This window comes from Rhipicephalus microplus, chromosome 3 (genome assembly GCF_043290135.1).
Source record: "Rhipicephalus microplus isolate Deutch F79 chromosome 3, USDA_Rmic, whole genome shotgun sequence".
Classification (NCBI taxonomy): Eukaryota; Metazoa; Arthropoda; class Arachnida; order Ixodida; family Ixodidae; genus Rhipicephalus; species Rhipicephalus microplus.
This window is the reverse complement of record NC_134702.1, coordinates 88,618,580-88,644,873: the sequence shown is the minus strand read 5'-3', so window position 1 is coordinate 88,644,873 and position 26,294 is coordinate 88,618,580. Positions and strand designations below refer to the sequence as shown.

At 45.1% G+C, this 26,294-nt stretch overlaps 3 protein-coding genes across 3 annotated transcripts; all 3 read right to left on the bottom strand.

Annotated features, from left to right (window-relative positions):
- Window positions 1–1,407: 1,407 nt before the first annotated feature.
- LOC142803252 (uncharacterized) lies at window positions 1,408–3,655 on the bottom strand. Its single transcript, XM_075888369.1, has 2 exons — window positions 3,415–3,655; window positions 1,408–1,977 (listed from the first exon to the last, which is right to left on the bottom strand). Exons 1-2 carry the CDS (start codon window positions 3,424–3,426, stop codon window positions 1,498–1,500), a joined length of 492 nt encoding a protein of 163 aa, XP_075744484.1. The 5' UTR covers window positions 3,427–3,655; the 3' UTR covers window positions 1,408–1,497.
- Window positions 3,656–7,825: 4,170 nt separating this feature from the next.
- Window positions 7,826–12,511, bottom strand: LOC119183546 (uncharacterized). The gene is made up of 2 exons (XM_075887921.1): window positions 11,136–12,511; window positions 7,826–8,029 (listed from the first exon to the last, which is right to left on the bottom strand). The coding sequence occupies exons 1-2, from the start codon at window positions 12,351–12,353 to the stop codon at window positions 7,826–7,828; spliced, it is 1,422 nt and encodes a 473-aa protein (XP_075744036.1). The 5' UTR covers window positions 12,354–12,511.
- Window positions 12,512–19,525: 7,014 nt separating this feature from the next.
- LOC119160228 (uncharacterized) lies at window positions 19,526–22,525 on the bottom strand. The gene is made up of 3 exons (XM_037412887.2): window positions 22,467–22,525; window positions 19,913–21,017; window positions 19,526–19,654 (listed from the first exon to the last, which is right to left on the bottom strand). Coding segments are annotated over exons 1-3 (1,116 nt in total). The 5' UTR covers window positions 22,476–22,525; the 3' UTR covers window positions 19,526–19,652.
- Window positions 22,526–26,294: the final 3,769 nt, after the last annotated feature.

Genomic DNA, 26,294 nt, shown 5'->3' with positions numbered 1-26,294 from the left:
TTCCACCCTTTATGTTACGTCTCAAATATTTACACCCGGCAATTGTCAATCCAAACTTCCATAAGTGACAAATTTAGGTGAAGATGGCAGCGGTTCCGTATTTCGTGTGTGCACACCAATAAGCAGGAATGAGCACATAAATGAGGACAACGAAGGTGCGCTTGTCACCAGCGTATTTGTAAATGCTGTTCCTGAAGAAAAACACCAGGTCTGCCCGGAACGCGCAGCACAGTTACAGCAAAAGCAAGAAGAGCAGCCTTTCAGTGCCTTTTCTAAACACTCTTTGGGCAACTGCTACAAGCACACTGTTAGGTACCCACCACGCCTTAACTATTCATAATGTTTGTGCAGTAGGTCAGCATTCATTCTGATATCCTTCATAATTGTTTGGAGAAGTCTGGTAACCGCTACGCACTTTTTAGAAATTTTGTGCAGATTTTCATTGCAGTAACTGACGACAATGAAGAATGAAGCCCGAAGTGGCTATGCCCCACTCTTAATTTGTGATCAAGAACAAGGTTTCTAATGGGTTAGAGCATTGGACGACCCATTCGCTTCGCGAATCTTATTGTGTGACGCCTGGCCGTTCCTATGATGGTATAAAACGATTTACTACTCATATTAGGCGATTAATTTCCCAACAGTAAGCCTGCCTAAGGCCAGTTAAGAATCAAGATCCGAACACTGGCTTGGCTCAGTGGTAGAAAACTGGACTGACACGCAGCATACGCGAGTTTGAATCCCACTGTGTCGATGGTGTTTTTTATTCATTGAGTTTTTTCATTCGCAACCGGTTACGGACACCGGTGGTGGCGGTGGACAACTACGGTGTTGCGCGTGACCCATGTTCTGATCTTCTAACAGCTTTAGCTGTATAACTTACTACATGATGGCTTGTCCATAGTCAGACGTTTTTAGCATGGCAATCCGGTCCTTCATGAAAGTCGCTTGATATTTCACGGTACTCCATTTTAGGGCGGCGTTATCATTGCTTCAAGCATGATTGTCGTTGTTGAGTGAAGGAACAGATGTCTTGAGCTGCTAAGCACGAGGGTCCTAGACATGCGCAGGGTTTGCCTTCAGAGGTTTGTGGCAGCGGGGCCCTTCCCTAATAAGTCAATGTATGGAGCTTACTTCGCACCGCCCCTCAAGTCGCAGCGCCCCTTCCCTATTATGTTAATGTACAGGGTTGCTCCGTCTGTCCCTACCCACCCAGCGCATGCCTATGACAAGTGTGAAGGTCTCATTTTCGGCATAAGAAAAAAAAAGCGAGTTGGAGCATTGCCCAGTGCCATAGAACACAAGAAACAAGTAAAGATGGAAAATAGAAAGTAACAAAAACATTAGGTGAGGTACGTACTTGCCTAGCATCTCTTGACCCCATTTTCTCGGTAATGAAAGATCCAATTTTCCTTTCTGTGTGCTTCAGAAACCCGTTTTTATTGCAGTGAATACTAGACGAAGGGACTATCACACCATGCGGCAACGGCAGTGTGTTCATCCGATGACGCCATAAGGCGGGAAGCCATTGCCCAAGACAAAACGAGGACAGTTGAAACAAGGTACGTAGCCGAATCCGTAGCCTGGGACGTAGGGCACAGTTCTAACGGCATGCCCGAAGGGTAGCAAAGGCAGTGTCATGGGCACAAACGGGCCTGGAGCTCTAGGCCCAACGGCTTTCTTGTCGTCTACTTCCGCGGTGCAGTTTCCGGCTTCTTCGGGAGAAGCCGGTCTTGACTCCACAGCAGGATGTTCACCGCTTTTCGGCAAACCATGGTCGGAGATCGTGTCGTTGACGCTAACAGTGGGTACCACGTTCGTTTTGATGAGCTGGTGTACGAGCACGGGAGGCACGTGTGGTACCAGTTGCGGGAATCCTTGGGGGAATCTCTGTGGTAATACTGGCACGACCACTTGCGGAAAGACTGCGGTTGCTCGCAAGCCTTCTAGTGTCACTGCGAGGAATACCACTGCGAACTGCAAGAAAATATTTCTTTCTGAACACAGCAAATAAACATTTTAGTGTCCAAGGGGAGATGCTAAAATGCGAAAGATGATGGAATAAAACACGCGGCTTCGATTCTACTCTGCTCACGACCGAAAGAACTGTAACCAATTCACTCACTCTTTCACGAAAATTTTTACGCGCAACTAAAAGTACATGGAACCATTGAGTGACATGACTATGAAAAAAGTGCTTGTGCTTTCCGATAAAAGATATTGAATTAACACTAACGCTTCTTTGCACGTCTTCTGAATGAAGTCCCATAAAATGTATTTGCGTACACTCGTAATAAAAATGTGAAAAACAAGGATAAGCAAATAGAACAGACCGTTCACGATGCCTCCACATGCAACATGGGAAATAAGACACGAAATAAGGCTTGATATTGGAGACAAAATGCCATTTTGAAGTTTTCATCTCATTATTCTAGTGGTGTTGTGACATTTTGTCACCCATATACCTCTTTTGCAGGTGTGTGCAATTATTTTTACCTCTCCTCTAATCCGGTGGAAGAAAAATAGAATTGATAACACTATCCTGCATCCAGCAGCTAAATATTGCAACGGATACTTAGCAGTTACCGGGTGCCTGAGCGATAAGACATTCAAAAATAAATTATCAGGGACATTAAAAAAACATGGCGGTATTCAAGATGCTCTGTTCAAGACGTAGTTGAATGTAACGTATGGCTCAATATTTATGATCAAGAAATTTGACAAATAGATAGGGAAAACAAGTGATGACGTCGTACAATTGTTTAAAAATAGAGTTATTCATGTATGCATGAAAGTTCGACCGCAAATCAAAAGTGAAGTAAGCATTTTTGCTGACTTATGTGACGTAGCGGTCAACATAACGTGAGGCGGGCGAGCATACTTGAAAGGAAGAGAGTTTTTTTGGGCATTTTTTCTAAGATTTTACCATACAAGGGCTACTTTAGATTTTTAAGTAGGTTACCTAATCAAGGAGGGGCCCACATGCAGAAAAGCAATTAATATTTTATTATTCGTAATTGTTACAAACCAGAATCACAATCACTTAAATGTAAAATAGCAGCTGCTGAAGCAGACAAGCTGGTGTTAGTAAGCTTTGTTCATTAGCCGTTGGTTACATGTGGCCCCCTATGTATAATCTGCGAGAAGGGCCGGTGGCACGCTTAGTCTGGAATGCTCTCATGAATATATACCAACGAGCTAAAAAGCCTAAGGTGAATGCGGACATCATTTAGCAGTCTTGCTATTCGGTGAGTGGATACGTGTGCTAATACGAATTTGCTAACGGCGCATCACTTATGACGTGACTGCATTCAGGAACCCTTTAAATTCATGCAGACAGCTGTCTTCAAAGGGTTGTGCCATTAACCAAAAAAACAAGAATGCGGGCATGATGAATGAATACGGAGTACTTACCATGGAATTCATGGCTCCCACTGTGTACGACCAGCAGCGACGTGTAGTGCAGTAAAAACCAGAGGGCCTAAAAGTCCCGCAGTGGCCTCTTTCTACTTGCAAAGGGTGTACAGCTAGGCCCGGCAGGTGCCGTGTGCTTTCAGCTTGGACGGTGTGCTCGGTGTGGAGGTTGTATTCCTTCTTTGTCTTTTTTTTTCGGCGGCGACATCTCGTGGCAGCGACATCTCGGGGAAACGAAGGGTGCATCTATCGGTGGTTATGAACCCGGAGAACCCACGCAAGAAAGATTGACCTTGACGGCCACTCTTGGCCTCACGCCATGTGTAACCACCACGCCCACCTCGTATTTAACAGTAGCTCAGAAGGAAAACGGGGGTGGAGCGACGCAAGCGAACCCCTCGTAGGACATCTTTCGGGGTATGGGGTGGTTCTCAGTAATTTACTTCGCTGCTTTGTTTTCCCCGCGCGTCTCTACTGAAATACATGTTTTTCTATATCCTTTCACGTCCCCGTGTGTCCTGTAGAAAGAACGACCCCAAAGAAGGCGTGCTGGAATGATGAGTAGTCCCGATACGAGAGCTGATCGCGGGGATGCGCAGAAAAGAGAGAAGACAGCGCTGTCTGTTGTACGCTGGTGGTCGCCCAGTGTGATTGCCTTTACGTCATGGCCAGTGGTGTGTGCGGGGGCCAGGAATACGGATGAGCTTATAGGAGATCTGCGCGATCGTGTCGCGATACGCGTGTGACGGCAGTTCCAGATTTAACTATAGAAAGTATTTAGGCGTAATAGCGTACCGCTTAACCAAGAAATAGTCGTGACCAAGACATCCACATAACAGGAAGTTCTTGTGCTCTCGTATAAAGACTATACTACGTCACGCCACTGTACTTTCTATCTGGTAGAAAGACTGACTATTGGAAGCATAGGTGATCCTACTCATCTCGGGGTAACTACATATTGCAAGGATTAAGCTCCTGTGACATTATGCAGAATTCAGTTTGTTACTCCAGCTTGAAAAGTACTAGGCTACAAGACTGAAGAGAGAAGTAAATCGAGTACTTGAGAGCATGTCGTCTTCAGGAATAGTTGTCAACTATGTGGACAACAAGGAAAACTATTATATTAAACCCCACTACAGGAAATTCCAAGGTATGAAATGTATTTCTGCAGTAGGAGATATATCATGCTTAATTGTGTTGTTTTAGCTCTATCATACCTTAATATCTTCTCTTTCCGCAAGGTGCTGGAGACGCGTCTGCTGCGCGAGATTATTGAGAAATCGGCACCTTTGGTGAAAGCAAGTCCAGACATCGTTCATTGTGTAAATTTCTGCAAGTTACAACGCTGGATACGGCATGCATCATCCCAGCCTGCGTGTGCTACGTATACACTTTTCTTATTGCCCGTTTGTTCCACGAAAGTATCCGTATTTTAGTAGGCGCCAAGTAGCAAATTCTGCATTTACTATGTCATCGTCAAATGTGTGTCTAGTGGTACTACCGTTCAAGAAAGCACTCAAAATGACTTCGACGCAATTTAGAAGGCACTCATAAAAATTTTATACCAGACAAATGTTGGACGTGCGTTGAAATCATTAAGATAAAAAAGTGCCAGCAGGGTCATCGACGCTGTAATATTAGGTGTGCCTATTACTGTCGGCACCGTTCCAAGACCGTCAAGTTGATCGTTATCGCGCTAAAGTATCGATTCTCGGAATCGCTGATACATATCTATAGGCATACGCACTGCGTGCGCTAGGCCGTCCCTGCGCGTCACGGCTATCTTTAAAGCGTAATTTTTCTCGAAGAGTATTAGATGGCAACTCGTTCACCATCCACCCCCCCTCCCCGCCCAGCCTCTTTATTTTTTTAACGAGATGGCTTCTCTGTAATGTCGACCCTAATTTAAAGAACACAAACGCGGTTGATACAGAATGCTTATTCTCAAGCAGTGGTGCGCACGAACGTAAAAGATTGTAGTACAGTTTTGTGATGTTATACTTTTATACTTGTATGCTTATTTCCTAAATTCGACTAGGAGATATATCTTCCTCGTCGCCACTCTGACATTTATCGTCCAAACTGTTATCGCAGTGTTAGACTTCAGGTTTCTTTTTTTCTGGGGATTTAGCATAGACTAAACACGACGAGCTTCTTTAATGAGGAACCCATGACCTTCATGTCTTATCTTTATATACGTGAGCCAATTCAAATACACTGCATTTCTGCCTACAAGGTATATAGCTGTTTATAAGCAAAGCACTAGAAGTACCGTTATCAATGAGCATTAATATAAAATAGCCAGAATTTTAACGTATTTCTTCGAGACTGATGGGATTTCTTTTCGCCTCTCTGCGGAAGACCGCAAAGTTCAAAAAATGCTTTTGTAATGAATTTTAACTTTTTCTCTACTAGTCAACTCGTTTAACTTGACATGTTGATTATAAAAAACACCCGAAGTGTTCCAGAGTTCTAAAGCAGCGTTGAGTCATTGTTCAGTCACCGGCCATGGTTAAAAACTTCGATGAGTCGCGCTTGCCACTTCAATAAATGATTGTGCACATGCAGGCGTTTTGAATGTACTACGTACCGAATGAATACCGCGCTTTGAAGCACAATGGCCAAGTTACAGCTGAGGTGGGCTACAAAGCACTGCGTAAAATAAGAAGTGGGGTTATTACTTGCTGTGAAATTGCCATTCTTTTGTTGACCAAACAGTTATACTTTGTACTTTTCGAGCGTAACCTGTTTTAATGTATGAGAAATTTGGCCAAATATTTGAATTATAAAACATTTTTCTTCCTTATCGGTGTCATAAGGGGGATGAGACATTCCTATCCATTTACTTATCATCTTGCACTGAAACGTACTCGTGTCACATTATTATAGGAAAAACAAAGTTTTGCATCCGGAATAGACGACATAAAAGCAGTTTTAGTCATAGTTATTGCTGATTTTATCACCATTTCATTATGTCATACCTTCAACAGAGTTTTATCTAACAGAATATTTCCTGATACTGTGAAAATTTCTAAAATGATTCTACTGCATAAAGCGGCCTCCGCCAAAGGTACAAATAACCACCTACCGAAACCGGTACTTATTCCTCTTTTAAAAAAAAAGTGCTGAAACATCTACTGATATGCCGACTAACTACATTCTTTGATGACACTCATGCTCTGTGGGTCCGCAGCTTGGCTCAGCTTCACTGTAACGCCGATTTTAAGAAATTCTGTCGCAATCTCGCCTAATAATATAAAAAGTCTCTCTTAAAAGTAGGGCACATATTGGCGGTCAACAGCACTTCACCCTTTCATATTGGATGAGTGATTCAGTAGATGGCGCTGCAAGCGAGCATGCAGTGGGTGTTATGGCGTTGCATTTCACTGGCGTGAACATTTCGGTATTTTAAGGGACAGATTCAAGCGTTCAGAAGTCGGCGATGTTTAAATTTTGAAGCTAATTTTGTAGGGAAGATTTGAGCTGATGCTCACAGAGGTTTCTGATTACTCGCATACCATCAGGTAAAAAAAAATTGCTAGTGTTACCGTGGTGATAAAAGAAGCAGTGACTTGCAGATACCATTCGCTTTATTTTGGTATCTTCAATGTATTTTGCGATAACTTACATTCCAATGATGGTCATGCCTTTCAAACGACGTTTCGGATTGGGTAAGTTCTTTCGTCCGGTATTTTCTGGTAAGACAAGAAATAAAGCATGGTAAATAGAATCTTCATTACCACACAAAAAAAAACAGTATCGCAATAACGGAGTGACAAAACCCAGCGCACACATTTGTGTCAAGTAGTGAAGAGACGAAAGACATATAAATGGCATGTCATGAAGCCTTGCTCGAACAGAATTCTTCAGAAAGCTAACTGATTTTGTGGAATTTATCCGCGTTAGATTCGCGTTTGCCTTGGTATTAGGCTTAAGCGACAGGCTCCAGGCAGCATGCCAGCTGCAGCGTCTGGCAATGTTTGAAGGCGTCCCGATGTCAACTAATATGGCAGGTCAAGATCTAAGGTGGGTTATTTTTTCAATTCATGGCCGTAATCATCATGTTGACTACACACCCAACCGGGCAAAAGAGTACCAATGTTTCTCCAGCTAACCCTGTCCGGTGAATGAATATGAGTAAAAAATGGTACGGGTACTGCCCCTCTACATACTGCTGTACAGCCTGTTGTTATGTGCTTACATTTCTTCATAAGAACGGTGGCGTAGTTGTTGGCGCTGAGGCCGTAACCATAGTTGAGGCCGTATGCCACAAGACCGTAGCCAAGTCCGTAGGCGTATAGGTGCCCAGTGGGTAGCCGAATCCGTAACCGAAGCTATATTCGGGGGTCGCGACGTGTTTCAGTGTGGTGGCCACGGTGAGAAGGATGTGCACAGACGCCACGGAGGGCCTTTAAGTGACCACCTCCGACACTTTTGCGGCGACAACGACCGGGACTGCGTGGTAGGTGTCCGTTTTGGCCACCTTGCTAATGACCGGAGTGTGGTGGGTTGCTGCTTGCGCCACCACGTGGCTGACGTGGTAAGGAGGAGCCACGCAATGAACGGGCACGTAGATGCTGAAGGTGGTCCCAGCCAGAACGAGAAAGATGCCGTACTGTCGGTGAAAATAGAAAGCATGTTAAAGTGGAAAATGCGTGGAAACGTCACATGACTGATTTAATTCCCTTCCTTGTAATAGAAACTTGCGTAAGCACAACTACTCTTGGTAGGCACTCTTGGTAGGTGATGTTGTTTCTACATGTTGGTTCTAAGGCTTCTAGAGGAAAGCAGGAGAATACACCTTCAATTGCACGTGAATAAGCCTTCGTACTTGTAGAAGAGGAAGTGCATGATAAATGATGTAATTTTCAATCAAGGCAAAAATTACCATTAGGTTTTTGTTTCTGTATACTTATTTGAAAAACAGTCTTAGGAAGAACTACACCGGTTAGTTCTAGATACAATATAAATGCCGCTCATGCAATCAGTTGTGCGGTGGGCGTAGTACAGAGCACAGTGGCCACGCATTTTCAAGAATAGTTTTACAACTCTGAGGGCTGTTACAACGCAAGAGTTATCGAGTGCACACGAAAGCAGTTTCAGAGTGAAGTAGACATGTCCTTGCACTTAGATGATAAAAGTGACATAATGTATTGTGGGAACTCTAAACGCAAATGAAAGTAAAAAATGAGGTGAATGATATTGCTGAGCTGAGTTAGTGTATGTGACTTTTGTAGGACTCTAAATGAGAAGGCAAAAATAAGAGAAGTGGTGTTTCAGGTGTTATATTCGTCGAAATTGAAACCCAGTGCAAACAACTATATCAGAACCTCTTTCACAAGATTCAATTCGTCACTGAGGGCCTCATAATGGTGAGAGGAGGGTTGAGTACTTTGAGTACCGCAGTAATTTATATACGACGAACATTCGATATTTATGCCTTAACTATTTGAATTAATTAAGACATAAATAAACTAATTGCAGGCAAAGGTACAGTCGGCCAATACTTAAGCTATTTGTGCAATGGAGTTACAATAAATCGCTTCGTGGACATGTGCTTTATGGCCATACACTTGTCCTAAACTGAAACTCAATTCAGTCGTGTGGCAAAGGTACACAGAAGGAAACTGCCCCTCATGCACGATAGCTAATGGTTTGGCCGACAAGAACTATGACTGTGGGGTTTGAAGAACGAAACATTATGTTGTTGAGATGGAAGTTATCCTTGAGGTCTTCTCTTAAGGAAATGAAGTATCTGAACGGCTCGTTCGGATCCCAATGGTATGAAAAAAAAAATACGTTAGAGGGCCCTACACTGTAAGCAAAAAACTATCCAAGTTTGGGGTTTTTGCGGCTCATGAACTCTGAAAACTCTCTCGGGTTTAAAATTACTACCTCGCGTAGGAGTAAAAGATGGTACATGACATAGTTTTACCACCACCTCTCAGGCAAGTAGTATAAGGATGTCAAAATCCAGTTTTACCACTTAGGGAGTTTTCTATCACGTGATTTTTAACCTGCGTTTCAGAGTTTATTACCACGTGACTGCAAGGTGCAGCTGCTTCGGCGGCTTTTGCCCCATACCCTCCTTGTGACGCTCTCAGTGAATACTGAAGGTACGCGAAGCCCACAGATGTTTTTTTTGTTTTTTTTTGCATCGCCGTGCCTCTGGACTGACCTCGAGTTTGCGCACTTTTACTGGAACGGGGGGCGGCATAAGCACAATAAGCGAGAACAGCATTCTTTGAACGAAAAAAAAAAAGACGGGGGGGGGGGGGGCTATCAAAAGAGAAAAAAAAAGAGAAAGAAAACCTGCTGTGGAAAGCTGTCCTGCATATTTTCGCAAAACGTTGCTTTTGCTCGGCGGTGGGCTTGGAGACAGACAGTGCAAGAAGCTCGGTATCTGTGTGTCTGGTTGGGTTGATGGATCTCACGTGTTTCCCACATCACCGAGCGACCGTGCTCTTCCGAGCGCCTCCGAACCTGCATGTCGCGGATATCTCAGTTCCGAGCCGAATCGTGAAGATCTGCCAGTGGTAACAAAATCAATCTGGTGTCATCGTCCGTGCTTGCCTGCTGGAGAAGCAATAAGCGAAATGCTTCACTCTGTCGTCGTCACCGAGCCGTGGCCACCAGTGACCAGTGAAAGTGTGTCGCCGGGGCAGGTGAAAGAAGCATCGCATATATTTTGTTCCACAGTAGGTGATGTCTGCATGAGTAAAGTGCTGCCCGAATTGCCCACCTCATGCCACAACTGTTCTCAAACATGTCGCGCGAAGCCGATACGAAAAGAACAAGAGGCTGCCCGTGAGCACGAAGAAAACCCGGATGGTGGTCTTTCGTTGGAAGTGTGCATACACCGCCCCGTCCCCGTAAGATAGCGGTGACGTGTTCATTTGCGTCTGAAATGACGACGAAATTCGCACATGATATGTGTTCTGTGATCGCCAGCTGTGTTTTATCGGATAGCCGTGCTCCTCAAAAAGGCCTAGAACGCCGTCGGTAAGAAGCTTGTATGCAGGCGTGGACCGCTCTTCTACGCCCTTTGTGATGAATACGTGCTGCTACCGTGTTTGTGCACCGTCGCTGAATGAAAATCATTGAGCTACCATGCTTTGTGCGTACTTAGGTATATTTTGTGGACTTGTGCATCAGCAGTGCTAACACGCGTGGGGCAAAGAGCCTGGTGTGCCAAGCAATTATTGAATAATCAAAAAGGTGAGATCGTGTAGATTTATAATAAAAGGTTGGTGTGACATTTAGTGCCCTGCAGCCCACCTGAAGCTTACACTTGCACCTTCAAGCGTTGTTGTTAATTGTTGCAAAAAAAGAGCTCTCCTACCGGTACTACATTGCCGGTCAAAAAGTCGTGCCTATATATATATACCGGATTGTCGAAGTGTAGTCGAGCAACGCGTGCAGTCTGTGCTATTAAGCTGATAAGAACAGACTTTTTTATTCAATATTACATACACAATAACATCATAATGGTTAGAAAAAACTCAATAGAAAACTTGATATAAGTGTAAAAGTTAAAATCCGGTAACGAAAGGGTTAAAAACTGTTAGTACACATAAGTTAAAAACGGTAAAACTGTAAAGGTGTATAAGTCTAAAAACATGGAAAAATCGCAACTCTAAAAACTTTGGCTATATACAATGTCACTGTACACCGATGTGGCGGCGGTAAATGTCCGTGGAAGCCGCGATCGTGTCACTGACGCATAAGCGTTTCATTGTTCGCAGATAGTTCTTGGAACACAGTCTGCGCGTGACACGATCGTTAGCCGGATCCCACGACCCCAGGCAGCCGACGACGATGGCTTCAACGGAGACGCGCTGGAACCGTCGGAGGAGATGTCGCTGTAAGGGGGCGTACTTCTCCTCCTTAAGCCTCCGGGCTTCCTGGAACGCCTGCAGTCTGTTGTCAAAAGGGCAGCAGACGTCCAGGATCAAGGCTTCCTCGCCTCGTGCCAGGACCAGGTCAGGTCGCAGGCCGGGAAGTCCGACCTGTTGGTTCTCCCCGATGACGGTGAACCTTCCCAGGGCAGCCTTCTTGATACGTGCGACGATGGCGTTGTGGCGCTCCGTCATTGCCCGGCTCTGCCGCATACTATGGCAGAGTACGTGCGGCAGCGTCTCCTCCCTGTACCCGCAGCGTCGGCACCGTTTATCTGCTGCAGGTACCCAGGTACGTGTGCCGTTGAGGGGGAGGAGATTAAGCCGGGCTCGATGAATGAAGCGCCACTCCTTGAACCTGTTGTAGCGGCTGGTCCGCATGAAGTGGGAGTTAGCGGGGTCCGCCGCTACACACGCCATCGCCTTGCCCTGGTTTGGCTTCGCCTCGAGGGAACGGTCCCAGTTCTGGCTGAGGATGGCCTGGAGAGTTCTCACCAGCTTGTTCCGGTTCCGCGCGGACACCGTGGCCTCCCCGCAGGTGATGCGGGCGCCCTGGTCTTGTAGCTCCCAGGCGACAGTTAGGCGACGGGAGGCTTTGCGGGCCTCCGTCCAGACAGACTGAAGTTGAGTGGGGGTCTGTCTGAAGTCGCCTTCAGTGTCGCCCGAGAGGTAGGCCTCGATGTCTTCGTCGTCAGCATCACGTCGGAGCCGCCTGGAGACCACCTGGTGCAGCGGCTCCCTTGCCCGCTCCCGAACCTCCGAGTCCGTCGACGTCAGGAGCTTGAAGGCCCCGTCCACCCGGCAGATGTCACTCAGCTCCGCCGCCAAAGGGATCCCTGCAGTGCCGGCCCGTGCGCTCCCGTACACGTAGTCGTTAGATGCCCTGGCCGGAACGTACAGGGTCTTCTTGATGAGGGGGCGGAGCTCGTCATCCAGACGCTGCCACTCTCCTTTGCTGGCGAGGCCCACCCGCATGGCGAAGTTCAGAGCTGGATATAAAAAAGTTTTAATTGCATCCAGCCTCTGCCACGGGGTGAGCATTGAGGAGAGTAGCTTCCTGCCCAGGTGGATGGCCTCGTCGACGGTCGTTTGGTCCGGGAGGACCCGAAAGCCCACAGGTCGCCCCAGGAAACGATGCCCCTCGTAGTCCGCCAGTGCCGGAACCGGGACGCCTCCAACGGTGAAAGTGGTGGGCCGTGTGCCCACTGGATAGCGCCCGGATAGGTGGAGGGTGCAGCACTTGGCGGGCTTGAGTCGCAGTCCCAGCCGGTCCGAGAGGGCTGTCACGACGTTGAGACGGCGCTGCAAGGTGGTGGGGTCCGCAGCGAGCAGAGTCAGATCATCGGCGTAAGCAAGGATGTTGTGCTGCTTATCGCCTCCCTGCACTGCCCTGATGACTGGATCCACCACCAAGTTGCATAGCAGGCCGCTCAGTGGACATCCCTGCCTCAGGCCAGCTCTGATGGGGATAGGCTCCGTGGTGCCAGCTGCTGCCACGACGCAGGTAGTGTTGGCGCGGTAGAGCTCCTCCACGATCTCCGCGAAGGTCTCTCCTGCGCCAGCGCCGCGGACAGCCTCAACGAGGGCCTGATGGGCGACCGAGCCAAAGGAATTGGCGTAGTCGAGGAAACCTACGCACAGCTCCCCACCTTTTGTCCTGGCGTCATCCAGGCGTCCCTGCAGCACGAAGTTGTGTTCAAACACCCCATCGTACGGCAGGAAGCCCTTCTGACACCTGGACAAGACCGCATGGTCGCCCAACCACCGCTGCAGCCGGGTCGTGAGACACCCGGCATACACTTTGATCTTAGCCAAAAGGCTAAGATTCTGGGATGTTCTCCAGAGGACTTTGAAAAAGGATCTGCCTCTCGATGCCTATGGCATCAGATTTCTACCAGTATCAAATAAAGAAGGAATACCTTTCGACCTAGTTATGTTACTGGGCCTGCACGTATATGGCAATCTAGAATGGCGGTGCGCCATGCTGATGTTAATGCACGTCCGGTCAGGCAATATTTCTTTCAATCTGTCTGTTCGTTCGTGGAAGCACAAAAAGTTCAATAAGAGGTGCCCGAATGGCTTCATCAAGTAGAAAGCCTTCTACAGATGAAGGAATTTTAAAAAGCCTGTTAAATATGATGCTTTTTACCTCTTTTTTGTTTCATGTTTCTACTTTGTTTGATGTATATATGTTTGTGAATGTTGTATGTAAACAGGCAATAAAGAAAGAAAAAAAATGCAGTCTGTGCTATTGGTGTATTATTCTGCATTTGTTGTGTGTGCGTGTTTGTCTGTATGTGAATGTATGTGTCACCAATTCTGCCGTTCAATAAATTCAATCAATTCTGCTATTCAATAAATTTGTTGACTCTGGGCGAATGCACGCGTCATTTTTATTTTTTACCACCAGAAATAACTCCCAGTAATCACTTCAAAAACCTTGTGAAGGTAGTAAAAATTTTCTCCCTCTATACTCGCTGAAAACCTCACTGGGGTAAATAATTACTACTCTCGCTACGTTCAAAAACTCAGTTAGCGCGAGAGTGAATTTTTACCTCGGTAGTAGGTGGCAAAAAAAACCCAGGAAAGGTAGTGCGCTAGAGGACAAATGGTTTAACCAGTTTTTGAGGTTATTTCAGGTCATTTTTGTTTAGTGTGTATATAACGTGGTTTTCAAACACCTCACTTGTGTTGATATCAACGGGATGGCTCGAGTTCTGTGAATGCATTTCTCAAGATCATTTGCCTTGAGCCATAAGTGGCAACCAATCATGTTATAATGTGAGATTTCGCACAATGACTATCTATCAAAATTAATTAGAGATACAGAAGCACTAAAAGAAGATACTTCATGTCCACTTACATGATATGTGCTGTCACAAAAAGAACTCGCAAATATGCGATCCGACCCACCCAAAGCATAATTTTGGATTGACATGTACCCAGCCGATTTGCAAGTACGCATAACTACCGTCATTTCACGTGGTCTATTCTTACAGAGGTGAAACCAGCTTGAGCCCGGCAGTTTCCTGAGCATTCTAGTCTAACAAACATTTCGACCCCCTTCTCACATTGTTATTCTCCGGGCCACATCATTGCTGTATACTGTCTTGTACTGCTGTCTTTCGTTATTTCGCATTACCTTTGAAATCGAACTGACATAAACACGAGGCAAAAGTGCCCATGCAAAAAACGGTGATAGGGTCTGGTGCCCCCGTTATACCCCTGTCACACGGGCACCCACGAACACCGTTTAGCTCCTTCGTCCTTACGACAAGGAAGATGCGGTCCGTGTCACACGGCAACCCTTCCGCAAACGAAGGTAAATGGAGCATTTTGCAAAGGACGTTCGACGATCTCCCTTTGCAGCGGAACGAGGTACTCTCGTTCCCAGTATCGGCAGGTCAGAAAAAAATTTCAAACCCTTAAATGCCGCAGTGACAACAATAAATATATTTTGGTAATATTAAACATTCTTTTGTTGCAGTACTCATTCATAACGTGTGCTTCTTTAGCGCGGCATGGAGGGCTTCGTCGATGCGTGTGGTTCTTGTCGTCGCCGTGTTTGCGTGTGCCCAGGAGAAGGATGACTGACAGCGCTGCACCATTGTCACCTGCTTCGAATACTGCAGGAATGGGTAATGGGATCAGACCTAATTCAAGGGTGACTTGGGATGCGCTTCCTAAGGAAGGAAACAAGTGCTTTGGTACACGAGCTACAAAACCAACTAGTCGCCGAGCACAGCGCAATTGTAAACAAACATAGTGTTCGGCACAAGGTGGCCAGCGGTGCTGCCAGCATTGCTACAACTAGCGAATGTGTTTTCATTTGAAATAATCTTTATTAAATGCGAAGCATTGCTTAGCGAACTTCGGCGACTTTGAGCGTATCTATTTATCTATCTAGCCGCCTACGACATTTAGCGCTCCTCGCTCTTTCGATAATAGTATCAGTACCTAATTTGGTATGGCATGACATGACTGTATGACGAGCATAGGTGAAAAGTCAAAACACGAAAATCATGATATCTATGTCGTGAATGTCATGAGTTATATTTTATGATCTTGTTGCTCTTGTGGTGATTTAGTTCACATGACATGTTGCAAAACTGGGATGGTATGAAATAATTGCATGGCGAACACAAGCGACAGACCCTAACATGTAAATCATGACATGCGTGTCATGTAACATGACCACATACCACGCTCATGATGCGCTCGCTACCGTTTCGATAGCTTCACTTATACCAAATTTGGTATTACGGGACGTGAATAAATGACGAATGTATGATACTGGTGCAAACATGATAAACATGAGATGCGTGCCATGTAACAACATGACTACATGCTACGCTCATGATGCGCTCGTGGCCGTTTGGCCGTTTCGCTAGCTTCACATGTACCAAACTCGGTGTTACGTAACGCGAACTGACGGCATGGTACATTCAAACATTATAATCACGACATGCATGTCATGTAACAAGATGACTACATGCCACACTCATGGTGCGCTCGCGTCCGTTTCGCTAGCTCCACATATGCGAAATTTGGCAATACGTGACGTCAATGGATGACAAAGGTATGTGGCTGGTGCAAACATGATAATCATGAGGGGCGTGTCATGTGAGAACATGACTGCATGACGCAGTCAAGGAGCCAATACATTTCCACGTGACGTGGTGCGCGTGCTCGTCGGCGTTCGTTTCATCACGTCACGCGGGTGTTGCCACGCCAAGCGCCGGTCCTGCTATATACTTGCATGCGCGTGCCGCGCTGTGTTGCTTTGACGCATGCGCGTTGCAGCGCGTCCGACATCCCTCCGTCACAAAAAAAGGCAGACGCAGTGCTGTCTGGGTAATGCATCGATGTGGAATGCAGCATGTCACTTAATTTTGCGCCGGTTGCCGTCGGGCCGTGCCGACGGACGCTGGTCGCGCCTGGCATCAGATTATAGAGCGTTCACGTTTTCCTAACGTAACGTCGCTGTGCCCAGTGTTCACGCATGTCAATGTTACGTTGTAGTATATTGGGTCCTTATGATACGCTCGCGGCCATTTCTCTAGCTTCACATACACCAAATTTGGTGTTACGTGACGTCAATAGACGACGAAGTAGCTACACATATACTAAATTTGGTGTCACGTGACGTGCATAGATGAAGGTAAACGACACATCAAAACATGATAATCATGACACGGAAGTCATGTAGGGCGCAATTTACTTCCACCTCGTAAAGTTGTGCTGATTTTAAAGGGACATATCAACCTTCCTCATTTGTGCTTCGCATATCATCGATTCCCACTATACGTGGGATCTGCCAATTTTTTTAATGATTTGTTCCCTTCAGACGTACTTAATATTTTGTTTTCGTTAAAACCGTATAACGAAGATTCACAAAAAAAAGCATTTAGAGATGAAATCGGGATACTTCAGTGAAACTCAAACGGTGCCGGCTGAGCCCCCTCGCGGCAACTATTGCAACCTTGTCATTGCCGTGTGACCCTGATACAACTCCATCTTCGTTGAACTACCTAGCGAAGCTTTACGTTGACGGATTTAAACAGAGTTTGTTGGTGTCCGTGTGACAAGGGTTACGAGTGCAGCTGTCTGCGTTACGAGGACAACAGACTAGATTTCAAGGTCGAAGAAAAACAAGCCTTTCACGGCCCGGATCGGTTCACGACGAGCTGGGAAGCAACCTTTTAGTGCAAAAGCTAAAAATCATGCTTTGTGTCGGAGGTCACGCAGCTCTCCACTTCCTGCTGACGCCACCATTGAAAGCGTTAACGTGTAAAACAATAACAGCGCGCTGCTACGACGACATGGCCCGACCGGCGAAAAGGCATTCTTAGGTTATGCGAGAACTCAGTGACCCTAAGCGCTGAGTGGAAGAACGGGTACCGCTCGTGTAATTCTAGCCACGTCTTCGTCGACAGATAAAACATAAAGTAAGAAATGGGCTTGGCAATAAGTGATTGCAGCTTCGCCGGACGGCGTTCTCGTTTTTATGACTTGCATTTTTAAGTAGGGCTTACATACACGTGGGGCTAAAATAAAGCAAAACAGAAAGGTGGATATGCGTTGGCATGTCGAAGAATGAGCTGCTGGGTATTGACTTCTTTAAAGGGCTTTTACGAAAAAGCAGTAAAAGGGTTATGAGGCACGTATGAAAGTGGGGCAGGTAAAAATATTAGTAGTGCGCCTCGAATGGCGTACGATTCGCAAGTGTGATGATAAGCAAATGTGGGGCGCAACAGCTTTGAGATGGTGTAATGGAGAAAGCGTCAGAATAGTAGGACCACTAGAAAATAAATAAAAATAACGGTAATGAAATAACTTTTTCATTACCTAGCCCATAACGACCCCATCACAATATTTAGTATTAATTGTGCGTATTTCAAAGTCGTTAACTACGGCGATTTTATTGTGTCTATTTCTACCAGAAAAAAAGTATTTCTAACTTTAGCGTGCAAACGTTGCAAGCAAAATATTACGTGCCCTAATGGTGCTCTTAGGGCAGTCATGCGATGGAGGTTCATTTCTTGGTGACAAGTGTTATGCCTAAATGTTAGTTGTACGAATATCTGAATATTTGTGGAAATGTTGGAAGGTGTGGCTTGTAGTCCCATTAAACTGGGGTAAATGCTGACGCTGAATTTCGAATGCATTGATGTTAGTGCGAAAAAATAAGAACCGAAACCATCGAAATATTAGGCGGAACATATTTCATAACAACATCACTTTTTGATCTCCATTTCTATATGTGTGCACTTTAACTGCTCATTGTGACGGTTAGCTGTTCTCTGATTTATATTGAAACGAAAATGTATTTATGCGTCTAACATTTTTCTACAAATGCCTGCTCTTGGGGAATGCTTTCATAATTGGCATTGTTTATAACAACGCCTTTCGCAGGACTGCTTTAACGAATGTTAATGAATCACTTCACAGAAATTGTTCTTCTTTATTATATGTGTTGGCCATTGGTTTCTTTTTACTTCACATGAACACGAGCGTATACTACAGAGAAAACTAGGGAAGTGCGGTTGATATGCGGAAGCCCTACAGAACAGTAGCGCTTTCAGCTATTTTGCCAATGCGTGGATAAGGAAGTAGGGAAGAATGTTAAGTTATGAAACAGTACACAGCGGGCCAAAGCGCAACAGTTGAGGTGCACTTGTTTATCAAGCATTCTTTATCATTCAATTTTTATTCAGCTCAGGAGCAGCGCACGAAGCGGCAATCACTTTCGTCACAACTAGACGCCGCGGGGATCTTCAGCTGCTCGTAAGCCGCTTGAAGTAATTATGCCGAAGCCCGCGTCTCATCTGATGCACCTAACATCATAAAACGACTAAGAGCTCCTCATTTATATACCGGCGTAATGTGGGTTCCTGAAAACGAGTGTATACAGGTGTATGAAGCGGGCCCATGCCACTGTCCGCGAGAACATCGGCCGGGCTGCACCTCTGCTCTTAGAATATCCGACCCTTGACTGTAGCGATGGAACCTGTACAAAACACATATTATTCAATATTCCAACAATATAGGCTGGAGCAATAGGCGCATCCTTCATTTCTTCCAAAATTGATAGAAGAAGGTAGCGGGATCACCCGACGCCTGTAAAGCAAGACGCAAATACCCTGAACATCATTGCAACAGTTCTGCCTAACAAAGCAGCGCTACATGTTAAGTTGGGCAAAGGTGTACCGCAAACCTCAGCATACTTGCTCCTGGAATGCCAGTACCTTCCAAACAGCGTCACGCAGCCGCAGAGAGACGTGAGCCAAGGGCCAAAAATGATTGACAACCACCTAATCGGAATTTGGGAGGCCAAACTCGTTCTCGAAGACATAAGAGACGAGCGAAAACTTGTCACCAGGGCCAAGAGTCGGAGCCAGAGGGTTCATGTACTAGGAAACCCTCCCGCCTTACGGTGATATCGGGTATCACTCGGTTTTGAAATAAGCTTTTATTTCTTTTTTCTCGCTAACTTTACCTTTCCATACAGTTTCACCTTCTTCGTATTACAACATAGTGTTACTGATACCTCCTTTTTTTGGAGTGCAGAGAAGCTCTACGTTAACTCTGAAAGAGGAATGATTGTGATTATCGAAAAAAAATATTTATCAGGCTTTTGCGAAAGTAACTACTATCACTGCTTCAAACGAATGATAGAATCAATACACTGGTCGAATAATAAGAACAGAATATAAAATATTGTCATACTTTATTTTCTAAAACTGAAAGAGAAATGGGCAGTTGGGAGTTTATCCTTGCGCAATGTCTTGAAAGTGGTACAACGATGGCAGTTTCTTCATGTGCTCCGTTCTCGGTCAACTCTGGAATATAATAAAAGTGAATGAGCTACGACATATTGTGCAGCTATTGATTTCGAAATAACGTACTACAATTTCTGCACAAATTCTGAAACGAGTGTTCCAGAGAGTTTCGTTCATTGATTAAAAAGTTCACAGAAAAGATCACTGCGCTGTCATACATTGATATGTAACTAATGCGTTGCTCTCTTACCTAGCCAAAAAGTAGACCTTGATTGAAGCCCAAAGAAAGCAGTTAGGCATAAAACGACTTGTACTCACACTTCTTGTGAATCTTTGCAGTGTAACCGAAGGCATCTAGTCCGTATCCGTAGTTGTGGCCGTACACGGGCAAGCCCTGAGTGTACCCCAGAGCTCCGACTCCGTATCCGTAGGCCGGAACATGCGCGACAGTCGAAACTGGAGAGTGAGCGACTGTGGAGACGAGTGGCCTAGTGTGGACGGTGTGCTGATCGATCACGTGGAACGGGTCGGCTTTGGTCACCCGCGTCACTCCAGTGGATGTGTGGTGCACGGCGGCGACAGAAGGAGCAGCGTGAACGGCGGTGACTGTGGCTGGAGCAGCAGCAGTCAATACTGGACTGCTGGCCCCATAGACACCGGTGACCACTGGTGATGACCTGTGCCCGGTAACCTTGGTCACTGCTGGAAATCCGTGAACCACAGCGGTAACAGCTGGTCCGGTGGTCAAGACTGGGGAGTTCTGGTACACTCCGGTGACGACTGGGGAGCTGCGGTATGTGGCCAAGGCAGGGGCATTGTGATATGTGACGCCTGTCACCTTAGTGAGGCCAGTGGCAGTTGGAACGGCACGAACAGTGGTAGCTACGGCTGGAGCAGTGTGGTAGACCTTGGTTGTGTATGGGGCTGTACCGTAAGTAGTAGCTACGTTGGGCAGACCAAGTACAGAAGACGTGTACACCGGGGAAGTTGAGTACTGGCGGGTGATGACTGGGGCCGAGTTGTAAGTGGCGAAAGCTGGACTGGCTACAACGGCTGGCGCAGTCTGGTATGTGTTGAATTTGGTGACTTTAGCGTAGGATGCCGGGACAGTGTGGACGGTGGTCGCCACGCTTGGTGCATGTGCCACAAGAGTGGCCGGCGCCGCCTGGTAGTAAGGTGCGACGACAGCGCCACTGCGGTAAGAGGTTGAGTACGAAGGAACCGTTGCAAGGGCAGCCTTTACTGGAGTAGAATGGTAAGTCGAGGTGACGTGGGTGATTGGAGAGGATATGACGGCTGGGGCAGAGCGTATCGGGTACGCTCCATACGGTGTGTCATACTTGTAGCCCAGACGGACAACCCTGTACGGTGCATTGCCGGCAATCGCACTGGCAGCTAGAGTCAGAAGGAGGGCGACTTGAATCTGCAAGGAGGAAGTGAAATAGAATTATCAGACTCGGATATCAATTCAAAAGGGAGTATAACAATTTTACAGTGGAAGTAATCATCATTTAAAAATAAGTGGATCGATAAGGGACATAAATGCCTCGTTTTTCTAATTCTTTCTTGTTGAACGAAATACTCAGCTTCAAGTGAAATTTGTGGCCAATGCCATAGATGCGGCATATCAGTTAATATACGAATAATTATTTAGTGCTCAACCACCTAGCGTATTCTCGAAAATTTTACATTTCGAAAACATTCTGACGCATTATCCTGTTTGTTTTCTCGGCGTAAATTGCTATTTTAAAATAATGATATTAGGGCTCGTTTACACGTAGCGCCACGATTTTTTTCCACTAATTGATCTTTCATGTCATAAATTCATATTGGCCGAATGCTCCAACAGTAGAATACTTTTCGACAATTGTTACATTTTGATAGCGGTGAATGGGCGCATTAAGAACGTGCACCTTCAAGCAGGCTTTCGGCAAATGTAACAAAGGCTGCGTACGTTCTGCACTTCGCTGACTCCGCATCTTGACGGAGGTGGAATGGTGGAGGCCCGAGTACCGTGCAATGCCAGTGCACGTAAGGAACCACCAGACGGTATAAATTCCCGGGGCCCTCGACGACAGCGTCTCTCATAATAGTATCGTGGTTTCGGTACGTAAACACGAGATCACATTATTATATATGATAATAGGTAGCTTCAGAGTAGCACACGCAAAAAATAAAGTTCATTGCTCACGCTCGCTATTTCGGTAAGTTATCGGGAGATCGCAAGAAGATAGCGTAGGACGCATGCGAAGTGGCGACAAGTGCTACCACAACACTTCCCGCATCTTATTCTAAAACTCCCGCTCCTGAGGCCCATCCTGTCACTGCAGCCTATATTTAGAGATAGCCCTCTTTAGAAGAATGAATAGTTGATTAGAAGGGCACAGGTTATTTATGGACTGCAATTGAGAGGAAATGCTTGAGGCCAATTTACTTAAATTTAGGGGAATATGACAAAGATCCCAAGATGGTACAACTTGGTGGAGTCGTCCATTAAGACGGGCCTTATAAACATGTGTATCTGGCAGATAACAACCATATATATCAGCGCTGTTACAATAAAAATATTAAACTTTACCTATAACTTAAAATGTAAATGCCTGTACAGCTGTTATACCTGAAGTGTGCACGCTCACGTGCTTAAATCGAAGAAGCGGAATAGTTGGCTGGTGGGGCACAGCATTCAAATAAAAGTGCCAAACATAAATCTAATAAAAATGTGCCTAGAACTTTCTGAGCTTCTTGTGTTACATTTACATGTACCAGCTTTATTTATCCTTATAACTCATTGACGTTCTTACACGGCTAGCTGATATTAAGTATGTTTTTCACATAGAACAAGGTGAATCGCTGAAGGCATCGTGATACTTACGGCGGCCATGGCTGGTTGCGGTGGCTATTTAGTAGAACAGTGAGGCTGATACTGTTACTCGGACGACTTTGAGTCCTTTTTATAGCTCAGATGTTTTCACCGAATGTGCCCACACAAGGGGGAAGGGATGGGAGAGGGAAGATTTCTTCGATGCAAATAGTGGGCTAATGCGCGCATGAAAACAGAAAATTAGAAACTTACATGTTTACGACCGTTTTTTTTTACACTTCATTGGCTCCGCTATTGAAGTACTGGAAACGAGATCGATGGTAGAAAGATACCGCAAGAGCACGTCTTTGGTTACACATACTTTCTTTCTGACTGTCGAAAGCGATGAAGGAAAACAGCGCAGGGCTTCTTCGTGTTGAACAGAATTACGCAATGTAAAAGGAGACCCACCGGGAAACGCCAGACGAACATCTCTTGGTTGAATTTTCTTTTTTTCTTCATAAATGTTACCTTGAAATCTCTTGCAGTATAGAAAAAAAAAGAGAGTAAAATGCACAGGCTGAGAGACACGCCAAGAAGGAAGCGCGAACGCGGTTCCAAGTGAGTGGTAAAGACATAAAAATTCAAATCACATGTGCAAGCACTAAGGCCGAACTTGTTGACTTAATAATTGTGCTGAAAGGATTATATCGTCCAATAGAGTGGCTGCCTTTTCCAGAAGAAGCATTGTCTGATTTACAACCCTCGTTAGGTGTTGTATAGAAAGCTCGGTTGAACCACTCGCAACGTTATTTCAACATAGACAAAGCTAATGATATAAGAATGAGTTTTAATACGAATATGCCCGTCAGTATGGACCATCAGAGGTCATCGAATACTTAATTTTACTTAGCAAACTATCACTGCTGGGCTGAAACTTACCGTGCCGTAAGATGAACTACGCTGACGACGTCAATCAAAGTCTTCATGACAATACAAGTGTCTGAATGTCGTCAGAAAAATGGTTGAGGAATTTGCGAACAAACTCGTAACACTTGTACGTCATTAATAAAGTGAAGGTGCTTAAAGGACTACAGTATTTAAATACATTTTAAGAAAAAAACATTCTTAAAGATGGGGTGTGGCTGCCACGAATGTTTTGACAGGCGAACTTATTTGCCTCAAGGTGGCACCTGCTAGCTCCATCGATATTCCGTGCTGCAAAAATTATTCATCTCTTAAGGCTTTTATCTTAACCTTTGCCTACTAGGAATAAAAATAGTACAGCTAATGAATTACTATTCTTTGATGAGGGATTACTTGCCTCAGTATTAACAGTCTTTCAAAATACACTACTCTCTTTCTACGGTCACTATACTGCCTTGAGGGGGTTTTGAGTGTCGTGAGAGATTCACGTTAACACTCCAATAGAGACTTAGCTTGTAATGTTAAAGCATTTATGCATGTGACAAGTCGGCAATCAATAAAGCGAGTAGGAGGGCTCTTTTTTTTTTCCTAGGCACTGCAGTCAGCAGTCACTGACTGGGGCTCTGTTAGAACCTTCTAGAAATTAGATAACTCAGATAGATTTGCGTACCCTTTACTAAAACGGTTCGGTATATTGGGTAAAAAATAGCAATGTACTCTTCAGTCAGTGTTCTACGTTTGCAAAAGCACTCAGGTTGCTAAAGGGTGCTTGGTTATTTTATCCCATTCAAGTCGACGGGAACTTACCGAAACGAAACACCCCTTCATCCTTAGTAAATATCCAAGTACGTTTTCAATTAAATTTAACAAATTTATCTGCATAGACTCCTTGCGTGGCCACATTCATGGCAAAATATCGGGCAATTTGTGTATTCGAAAATAAGCTTGCATCACTGCCATCTAAAACGCACGTCCAATGCTGTCCCCAAAATGGAGTGCATTGAGGGGGTCAAGATTTTAATTACATACAACAAAGGTTATGTTGAACTACGCCAGGTGTAAGAAAGTATTTGAACTGGCAATGCTTTCACGAAGTAGTCATGTTGCATGAAGATAAAAAGAACATATTTTGAAATTGAATTAGTAGGTGTACTAAAAAAAACCATGCAGTGGCATTTTGGAGCTTCCCGACACAATTGGACGTGCGCCTGTGACTTCTCCTCGTTTCGAGTGTTTTCGCCTTCATTTTGTGTTTTGCTAACACAGGGCTTATCTTCATTCAAATGGCAATTGTGGATTGACAACGACGTTTGAGTTATGTACACTATAAAGGCACACATAAGCGTTCATTTGTTTGTCTTCGACGTCACCTAAGAGTTTGACAGCTCCAGCAGTTACGTCCTGTTTCGCTCGGAGTGGCACGCAATTCGTGCGAAACTCATACGGACCAATAACTAGCGTCACAGCTTTACTTATACACTATATCTTGGTGTTTCACTGTTTCTTGCCATTGTGTCGGCACGGATCGTGTACGTGGCGCGTTCTACACGAGGGAAAGGTGCTTGTAGATTCGTTGAACGAATTCTTTCGTGCATCTTCCATTCAAAGTAGTGCATGCTGCTTTATCAGCATCCTAAGCATCCATCCTCGAGTAACATGTAAAGTGAATTAGCGTCCGTATTTACGTAAATCACAATGAAAATGTAAAACAAAACGAAACAAAAAAAGATAGTTCGACACCCTACTGTTGCGCTCACAGGGTGAGCCGGGGGACGAAGGGGTAGAGGGAGTTTAGGGGTTAAACCTTCCACCCCGAAATGATTTAACTTTGTATGCGCATTTTTAGACACATGAACATATGAGAAATATTTCACCCCCCCCCGCCCCAGCCTACGAAAAATAATTCTACAGCTCTGGTCATGGAATTTATATTTGCAATGAAATATTTCCGTCCTTCTATAATACGTATTAAGGCTAATTGACTTTCTTGTAATGAATATTTACCCACATAAATGTTGTGAATAAGCGGCTATCCGGTTCATTGTTGCAACACTATATTCTTTTGCAGCAGCATGCTCTTATGAGCATTATAAATCAAAGAATCGAAAGACCGGCATGCAACTAGCTTGTTTAGTTTTTTTTTTGCACGCTACCTCTGTTACTGGTCACTGTGCATTGAGAAATCACCCTGTTCTGACAGATCACCTGTCTGAATCAGAATCGCGGGAGCTGTAGGGCTTTCATGTGTCAGCTTTGGTGTCTCAAGGATGTACACGGGTCGCCCTTTGGAATGATGGCGCTGTATACAGTAGTGAAACGATTGAACGGTCATCTATCTTTGTCTCGAGACTAATAAATACGCCAAGAGGAGGTCCGGCTTCCTTTGTGGTCGGATTCGAAGTAATGAAAAGCTGAACTGGTGGCTCGTGCTGCTAGTTTCACGCACCTTCTTTGCTATTCATCTGAAATATGATGGTTTTTTATAGGAAAGCATAATGATGTTTTAAAGGCCTAGTACCGCAATGAACAGCCAGCAACTATTAGGCCTACACATGGGGTAACGTTACGTAAACATTTTTGAGAAACATGACCACATAGGGATCATGTTTCTTGTGTAGTGTTCACGAGTATGCGGTGTGTCCAAGGGATGTACATTTTCAGAATGCCAGCTTAACAGATTTAGGGTCAAGAAAGTCTTGCGATTTACACATGAAAAAGCGCGATTGTTTTGCCATAATATATTCCTACTTATTTTCCACAGCCTCTTCAAAGAAAAAAACGTTAAGACAAATAGCAAGCTGTTCACAAAACACGTTTTATTGTGCAGATGAAAAAAGAATGTGTTGATTTGTGGCATCTATGCTGCTCGCCAACTGAACTCGTCTTGTTCAGACATAATCACAATAGCATCAAAACCCATTGAGAGCCAAGCGAAGGATTGTTATTGCGAAGTTTTTCGTAGTAATTTTGCTG